Here is a 9,348-nt window from a genome sequence, read left to right as displayed (position 1 = left end):
AGTTTCTTTTGTAAAAGAAAGCAGTTACGCAGTACTTGATCCAGAGTTCAGTATTTTCTTTGGTCTCTGAGCACTCTTGGAAAACAGTACAACCCTCAAAATTAAAACTCTTCACCCCTACCACACGTAGCTGTCTACCGTTTGGATAAGGAGGAGTTGTTTTGGTATATTACACCATGAGGTTTAGAACTACAAATGAGTTGTAACTTTAAAGTAAAAAGCCTTGTTTACAGATGTTCTTCAGCAGTAGCTGAGGACAGGATTTCAAAATGTTTACCTTGACTGCGTAACAGGAGCTGATCTCTTCCCCAATGACTCTGCTCCTATGGGTGAACTTGGGAAGCTTTCTGCTGAACTCAGACTTCTGATCAGAGCCAGAGTGGTGCCAGGATGTCCCAGGTGAGTTGAATGGTGAAATGGACTGACAGCCAGACCTCCACTGATGGGAAGTGTGTTCTTCCACTTTCCATGAAGCTTTCTGTGGGCGTTTCCTTTTCTTTCATCAATTCTGAAACATTCAGACACATACAAAGAATTATCTCTGGCAGGAACAGTAGAGGGGATTAGGAGGGACCAAACCCAGAACAGCATTTGACCTGAGGGGTTTTGGAGAGCCTGAATCTTAGCAGTCAGACCACCTGCAAGGAGCAGAGAGTTGCCAACACTTGGGACTGCTCAGCACTAGAGCTTCAAAGCAATCTGTGAATGGAGTTTGTTCTGGAATTTTGGGAAAACTTCATGCACCTTGGATTTAGCCTCTCCCAATTCCTTCTCCAAGCCCAGGTTGGCTTCTTCCAGGTTCCTGCAGCGCCTCGTAGCAACTTCCAGAGAAGCTTCTGTCCCAGAAAGATTTTTAAGAGCTTCAGCAAGCTTCTGCTGCAGCTCTCTGACATTGCCCTGATGAAATGGTTAGATGAGCATGAAAAAAGTTATAATAACATGAACTCTTTCCTTAATTTAACTAATTTGATTATACAGTTAGACCTGTCTTGAACTCAGTAGGTAGGAAAATTTTGCCTGCCACCAGCAGTCAGCAGCTGAGCACCTCCAAATTATCAGCAGCTGCACATGAGGATTTCTGTTTTCTAATACATAAAAAAGATTCAAATATTATACTTCTTGAACAATACACCAGCATACACTGAATCATGTGTTTTTTTAACAAAACTCAAAGCAATCTCTTGTGATGCAAGAGCCACAGTTTGACTGCAGATATTACTCTGGTGACTAAAGGCAGGACTTTGTATTAGATGGTTCTTGGGTCTGTTTTTCTATTAAACAAACAGAATTAAATGAATACATGTATCTGAAAGCTCTTTTGAAAAACACTTGAAGTTTATGTTGAAAGACATGCCTGTCTGTTTTCTTACCAAGTTCATTTCAGAGTAACAACTGCCTCCCTGCTGACACATTTGCTTTCACAAATCTGGACAGGCCCTCCATTCATCCAGCCACCCACCCGACTACCATCTCCCAAAGGAACCTGGTATTTTGGCACTAGGAATACAACGTGATTCACAGGGGAAAACCATTGACAGCACTCCTGGAGTTCTTCCCCCTCTTCCCTCTTAAAGAAACTGAAAAATGAAGAATAAGGTGGTTATCTGACACATGCAGGTATTCACCTCACTCAAACACTCCAGGGTTGAGAGGAAGAAGGAAATGGAATTTTAAAGCACTGTTCACATCACTCAGGCAGACAAACAGCACACCAGTGTCTAATTACTCAACAGGACTAGTTCCTGTTTTCCAGAAAGTAAAGATTAAAAAAATGGGTATGGCAGCTTTTAAACCTTTGCTCTGCCTGGGACTGGTAGAATTTGCAGAATGACAGTTTAACTGACATTCTAACCAGCCTGCTGACCAGTTAATTAGCCTAAACACAGCCAAGGAAGAACAAATTTAAATATTCCTACGCATCACAAAATATACAACAGAAAGCTTAGGTCAGTGGCTGCAATTGATTTTTTGAGGAACAAGCAGGTCCCTCAGGATGTTAACAGCGTTCCGTTAGAAATTAACAGCAGAACACTGCTAAGAGCCTTCAACACTGCAAACAGTGTATACTTTACCTCTCTTTTTACTTTGTCGGCCTCATATTTAAAAACTTGTTCTCTTAACCCAGCACACGTGGCCTTTAATTCCTTGTTGAACTCTTCCAGCATGTAAACTTGCTTCTCAGCAGCAGCTCTGAGTTTGTGGAAAATGTCATTAAACCATCCCTGGGCAACAGTCACTGCACTTCCTTGGATGAGCTGCTGCTCCTTCAGGTTTTCCAGCAGCTGATGGAGTAAATGGCTTTCCATCTGGAGCTGGGCCAATGCCTCCTGCATGGACAGAGGAGAATCACCACAGAATCATTAAGGCTGGAAAAGACCTCTGGATCCTCCAGTCCAACTGGGAAACCAACACAACCATGCCTACTAAACCATGTCCCAAAAATGGAAATACTGTGCTCCACTCTCCCCTGAGGTGTTACACAGGACTCTAGACCCCCTCTGCCCAGCCCTGCCCCATATGCCCAACACCAACAGGATACCTGCCCTATTCCCCTCATGAATGCCCTCAGAAAAAAAACTTCTCAAACACTTCCTGACATGGCCAAACACACACGTGTTTTGCAGAGGCAGGGAAAGCATCAAAAGTCATCAAATTTCAAGGTTTCTTGCATGAGCTTTCTCTTACAAAGAGAAAGACCAGGCGTGTTTAATCACGCGCACCTGCCTGTTACAGAAAAATCTCCCTCTTCCCTTCAATCTGCATTTTGCATGGGGAAAAAATAAGCATTTGACAGCATTGTTTGTCTGCACAGCACAGCAGGAACAACACTCGTCAAAACTGAAGCACACCAGCTGGAAAACAAAGCAGCAGTACAGTAAATAGCCAGCATCATGGAAAGGATTTTTCCCCATCCTAAGAAGACTGTACCCAACTTCAGACAGTAACACAACCTTCCTCTGCAGGACTCTGCCATGGCTGTTGGTCACTTTCTGGTTACTTTTCTTTACCTTACTATATAATGCAATTTACTCTATAATGCCACTTACCAGTCCAGACTCTAATGCAAAATATTTGGCTTCACATACCTGCACCCCAGAGTTGTCAGTGGCATCCTTTAGGCCTCTTTTTTTCACAATGTGATGACATGGAAAGTCGATCCTGAGTGTTCACCTACAAGGAAAACCATAGTATTCTTCCAAGGATTTTTCCAGCAATGGAGAGCAGAGTTATACCTCAGTAGTGTGAGCAGTTTGACTTTTCTCCTTTCTTCTTGTACAGGGTGATGATGACTGCACAACGGAAATCTGGTGGTAGTACCCCTTTTTCCCAACAACTCACAAGGAACTTGTGAAATTGAGCATGGAGTGCTCTGCCTCCATGCTCCCAGACTTCAGGTGGGATTCCATCAACCACAGCTGCCTTGCCAGTTTTCATGTGCTGTATGAGTCTCTCCCAAAGTAGGGGCTGTGTCCAATTGGGTTTTCACTGGCTGGTGTGTAATGTGCTAAATTGCTGAGCCTTGGACTACTCGGCTGGCACTGAAGAGAGTCTGAAAACGTTCAGACCATGGGGTCAGGATGGAGGAGAGAAGCATTGCTGTCTCTTCTGTGAGAAGCATTTGGCCATGTGCACTGAGCAGGGGGCTTTGGACCTGATGCGTGGGTCCATACCCTGCTTTCAGAGCTTCATAGAGCCCTCGGTGGTCACCCATAACTGCGCACAGTCTTGTCTGTCAGGCTGATCCACCACTTGTTGTGGATGTCTCCAAAGTTTCTGTGGAGCTCACTGCATTAAGAGGAAACGCTGCTTTTCTGACATGGCAAGATGGCTGAGCAAGGTGTGCTTGGTGAGTGGTTCTCTTCTTTGTTAACAAACCTTGGATCTCTTGGTGTTTTCATCAATCTTTGTTTTTCTTTGAGGAGAGCCCTGGGGATTCTTCAGAGGACTGAAGGATGCTCTTGTTAGTGCGCTGCCAAAGCGCTTCAGGAGAGGGATCTCTGGGATGATCTAAAAGTCCAGCTTGAAGGTTTACCTGGAAGCTGTTTCTCACTGTATCTTTTTGAAGATGGCTAACTTCGAGCCTCCTCCCTGGGATGCCACCCCTCTTAGGTTTGGGCTTCAAGCAGAGGGTAAGTTTGCATGGCACAAGGCAGTGGTCTGTAGGACATTCTGCACCAGACATCGCTCTGCTAAGACGGACATCGCCAACATTTCTCTGGTGCACTAAGACACAGTCAGTGAGGTGCCAGTGCTTGGATCCAGGATGCTTCCAGGTTGTCTTCAGGCTGTCTTTCTGTTGGAAGAGTGTTGGTGATAGTGAGCTGTTGCTCAGCACAAAACTCCAGCAGGAGAAGTCCACTGTCATTACAGTTTCCAACACCATGCTTGCCCAGGACTCCTTTCCAGGCTTCATAGTTCTTTCCTACTCCGGTGTTGGAGTCACCAAGGATTGTGATCTTAGCATCTGCAGGAACCTTTTGGGTGAGGCAGTGCAGGTGGCTGTAGAATTTGACCTTTTCTGCATGGTCAGCTTGGAGGGTTGGGGCATAGGTACTGAGGAAAACAACATGGTGCTTGTTGTGGAGTGGGAGGCGTAAGGAAATAATGAGATCCTTATGACCAGTCAGCAAATTTTCAAGTTTGGAGGCCTGGAATACCCATGAATAAAAGCATAATCCTCAGCTGTCAGCCCAGCAGTGTCTTCATGGGAAACATCAGCACTGTAGTGAAGGAGAACTTTGATCAAACTAAGATTCCCACCACCAGCAGCAATTATGAGTAGGGTTCTGAAAGATTCAAAACATCCTATGAAATGGATCATTTTACACAGACACTGTCATTAGTTTCATTCCTGCTTGCTCTCAGAAAAAGTCTTTTCCCCATTATTTCACAATGAACAAAAGAAAAAGCAGGTTCCATTAAAAGCAATAACATGGGAGAGGGAGTAAAAACAACTGCGTTGTCAGACAAAGATGCCACATATACAACACTTCAGTGCACATGAGGCTGCTGTGCAGGAGGTGGTTTCTCAAACTGAGGCAGTGCTGCCAGGCTCGTGACACATCTCCTGCGAGACAATGCTTCCCGGACATCCCCAATGCAGAAAGCAGCCCCTGAGGTACCAAAGCAACCAAACTCAGACTGCTTTCACAAGACGTACAGAAACAGCTCCTTCCACGTGCCCCCCTGCTTTTGGTCAGAGCACATTCCCATGCTTCTCAGCAATCCAACAGAAAGAATACTCAAAGGACCCATGTGGATAAGCCCCTTACCTTTGATGCTGGTCTCCAGCATGCACGTCAACTCCTGTTTTTAGGAGAAACTCAACTGTCTCTTCCTGACCTTCAGAGACAGCAAGAGCTAGTGGGGTAAAGCCCTCCTGAAAGGACAGACAAATACACCAAGTTAATCATCAAAGTAAAAAATAGTCTTCAACAGAAATATTGCTGCTGTTTTCTGAAACAACTTCCTGAAAAAATAAAAATTTACCTTATTTTTGGCATGAAGATTGGCATTATGCCTTAGTAACCAATCTGATTTTTTGAGTTTTAAATTGTAAGCATGGTCAGAAACTGGAACACATTTCCCAGAAAAGGCTTCGGATTGTCCATCTTTGGGGATGTCCAAAACCCAGCTGGACATAGCCCTGAGCAACCTCTTATGGATGACTGAGCAGGGCTGGGGCTGTGCTACATGATCTTCAGAGGCCCCTTCCACCCTCCCCCATTCTCTGGTTCTCTGAGTTTTGTGCAGGGTTCCCAGGGGAATAACTTTGTGTTTTATGTCAATGAGCAGGCTCGCCAGGCAACATCCCCACAATCAAGAGAAGAACTGAGAGAATGTGCACTGTACTGCACAGGCCACAGACAGCAAGAACCTCAGGAAGGGAAGCACTCTTCCAGCCCTCACAAGAGGAGCAGTAACTCCAACGGCCAAAGAAATGGGGCCATAAACCAGCAACCTGGAGAGAAAGGCCCTCACTCAAGGACTGAAGGGAGAGTTGTGACCAACTTCACCAGCTCCTCCAGAAGAATCCCTCAGTGGTACTTTGTGGGAACAGTCTGGGCCTTCACAGATAGAAGAGGGGCGCCTGGAGCTGAAAGAACAACAGAAAAGGCCCCCCAAAGCCCTGAACCTCTGATCGTTTTCAAGCAAGTACAAGCAACAGCAAAATCCTGGGGAGAAGAGAGCCCTAACATGTCAAATAAGGCACAGGTAGAAGAAAAAAGCACGAAAACTACCGCCTAGACCAAAAGATGATCCCAAAACAGGACCAATCCTAAGCAAAGCAGTAGGAGTTGAGGTGGTAGAAGAAACCACTTTCCCTCCTCTCTGGAGCCTTCACAAGCCAAGAAGGTCCACTGGACACTCGAAAGATCCTTCATTGCCACAGAAGCCACAGCATGACAAATACATGAGGGATGAAAGTACTCTGCAGCAGTCATTCTTTCACTTGGACCAAATAGCAACTGCAACGTTTTTACAGCATTAGGAAAATGGGTTTGCATCACTAAGTTTGAATCAAAGCCCAACAGCATCAAGAGACAAAACATTTCCGGTATAAAATTCATCCCAACATTAAACAGTACTTGGCTACAAACCTTGTATTTTATCTGGCTGAAAGAAAAGAGAAAAGTGATTAAAGAGCTGAAGAAGAAAGAAAAATGGCCTTTAGTTCAAAGATCTTCAGGGAGAAATAAGAACATGGCTTATGTAAATGAAGCAAGTTAAAACAGCAACAGTGCCAAGACTCTTGCAACACAAGAGTGCAGATGGAAAATAGAAACAGAAACAGACCATACGGTTTGGAACTACAAATAAATTGTAACAGCCCTGCTCATGGATTCTCTTCAGGAGTAGCAGAGAACAGGATTTTAAAATGCTGACCCGTGCCTCATAGGCTTGCAACCCTGTTTTTTGACAGCATGATCAGTGTTGTTACTGTTGGAACACTCCAGAAAAATTAAAGATAGTTCTAATGAAGGCAAAGGGTCTTAAGGAATTTTCCTCACTAATATGCTAGGCTTACATACATAATGCTCACCAGATGTAAGAGAGGAAAACCAGCAGGAAAACACTGGAAAAAAAAAGGAGCCTTTTATTAGCACTCCAAAAAGCATCTGTTTACCTTTCTTTCTTCTACAAAGCTTCTATGTTTTACTTCCTCCAAATTCAGATTTTCCTATTTTTCTTAATCAAAAATGCTTTCTTGGAGGGTATTTTTTATGTTGCCTAATTCCCATCTGAGATCTCTGATTCTGCACATCAGAAGCTTTCTCTGTGCATGGTGGTCACAGGCTCTGATCTCTTCTAGACTGTCCTGGGAGGCTGCCTGCTCCTGAAGCAGATAACACACTTGCAACCACCACAGGGAAAGAGGGAACTCTCCCTGCCCACCAGTTGTACCGGCCCAGTGTCAAGGCCCAGCTTTACTCTGGGAGGCAACTGTGCCTCCTCACTCCCCTCAGCAGCCAAGGCAGAAGCCCAGAGCAACCACCCTCAAGAATTCATTTGGGAAGAATGCCCCCTCTCTCTCAGCAATATTTCCAGCTGCTAAACAAAGACCACTGTCTCTGGAAGACAGAAAAGGATTCCTCAAAGAAGTGAGGAGGATGCCTCACCTCCAGCCCTCCCCTCCCATCACCTCTTTCCTGAGCACTGTCCCCTGCACAGTGACAACAGGACCTGTAGGTCTGGCCACGACAAGGACAAGTTCCAGTCCCCTACAGTACCAAACCTACAAGATGCTGCCACGGCCCCAAGCTGCTCTCAGCCCTGACCCTCACCCATGGACACCATGACCTGGCAGGAATGCAGATCTGCCTGTCCCCAGGGGCTGCCCTGGGGATCTGCACTCTTGGCTCATCCCCATGGCTCTCTGCTACCAGAGCTCTGCTGCTCTTCTTGGGAAGGGGGTGTGGGACTGCTCCTTCCCCTGGAGCTCATGGGCCCTGACAGCCTTGTGGGGACTCTTCCCATTTCCCTGCCTCTACACAACAGCAGCCCTTGAGGTGCCTTGCAGAGACTGCTTTGCACATCACCTTTTCATCTTTACTCATGAGGAGCACTGCTTTGCTCTTCAGCACACAACAGGATCTACAGGCAGGACCTGCACCTTACCTTCTCCCCACAGCAGCTGCACTTACACCTCCATCTGTCAGCCAACTTCCACAGAAAGCATAGAGACCCAATTCCTGAGACTATTTCATCAGATTTCCCACCCAACAGGCTGGTATAACAATGGAAACAGATGCCCCTACAAGCAAAGGCAAAGAGGGGATTTTGATTCACATCTTGTTCTCCCTCTTGCTCTTTTCTCAGCCAAACCAGCCAAGAGCTGGCAGCTGCTCTGAATTTGTACTTATATTTTTTGTCTGAAGAAAAGGAGAAAAGGGCAAGACTGCTCCTTAGAAACTGGCAGCTGTTTCTTGTTCTCCAAGCCCTAGTTCACTTGCAGCCCGTTCCTTCAGTACATTTTTCTGCAAGGTTTTTAGGCTCCCACTATTCTCAAAACATGCAGCAGCTCCTCCAGGCACATTGAGCACTCTTGGAAAACAGTACAACCCTCAAAGACAAAACTCTTCACCCCTACTACCACATGTAGCTGTCTACTGTTTGGATGAGGGGGAGTTGTTTTGGTATATATACGCCATGTGGTCTGGAACTACAAAAAAGTTGTAACTTTAGGCTACGAAGCTCAACCTTGCTTACAGATGCTCTTCAGCAGTACATGAGGACAGGATTGCAGGGGGATGGTCTCGCATCACAGGATTACAAAATGTTTACCTTGACTGCATAACAGGAGCAAATCTCTGTTCCCCACAGACTCTGCTCCTATGGGTGAACTTGGGAAACTTCCTACTGAACTTGGACTTGTGCCCATAGCCAGACTGGTGCCAGGATGTCCCAGGTGAGTTGAATGGTGAAATGGACTGACAGCCAGGCCTCCACTGATGGGAAGTGTGTTCTTCCATCTTCCAAATTACTTTCCTTTGTTTCCATCAGTTCTGAAACATTTAGACACATAACAAAAATTATCTTTGGAAGTAACTTTGGCCCAGTTACCCTCCAGGTCTTTGATTATAATTCAACTTGTGAAAGTAGAAGGGATTAGGAGAGACCAAACCCAGAACAGCATTTGATACGAGTTTTTTTTGAGAATTTCTCAGCAGTCACACTAGCCACAAGGAGCAGCAAGAGTTACCAGCACTTGGGACTGCTCAGCACTAGAGTTTCAAAGCAATCTGTGAATGCCATTTTCTTACACAGCTTCTTCCAAAAGGCAGAGGGCACCTGCACAACAACTCTGAGCTACACACCCTTTTCCCATGGGAAGTTCAAACCATG

General features: G+C 45.5%; 1 protein-coding gene across 9 annotated transcripts in view; it reads right to left on the bottom strand.

Annotated features, from left to right (window-relative positions):
* Positions 1 to 257: 257 nt before the first annotated feature.
* The window catches only part of LOC139787602 (POTE ankyrin domain family member B-like), a 247,762-nt gene continuing 238,671 nt past the window's right edge, over positions 258 to 9,348 (bottom strand). For 7 of the 9 annotated variants that reach the window (XM_071726819.1, XM_071726827.1, XM_071726823.1 and 4 more), the window contains one exon: positions 4,085 to 4,721. In XM_071726819.1, coding sequence (XP_071582920.1) covers positions 4,625 to 4,721 — 97 coding nt within the window. In that variant the 3' untranslated portion in view covers positions 4,085 to 4,624. Of the gene's footprint in view, positions 509 to 744; positions 898 to 4,084; positions 4,722 to 5,273; positions 5,381 to 9,348 lie in introns of those variants that run through there. The other 2 variants (XM_071726830.1, XM_071726818.1) reach the window with 2 other exon arrangements.

Source organism: Heliangelus exortis, chromosome 27 (genome assembly GCF_036169615.1).
Source record: "Heliangelus exortis chromosome 27, bHelExo1.hap1, whole genome shotgun sequence".
NCBI classification, from domain to species: Eukaryota; Metazoa; Chordata; class Aves; order Apodiformes; family Trochilidae; genus Heliangelus; species Heliangelus exortis.
This window is presented reverse-complemented; position numbering and strand designations above follow the sequence as displayed.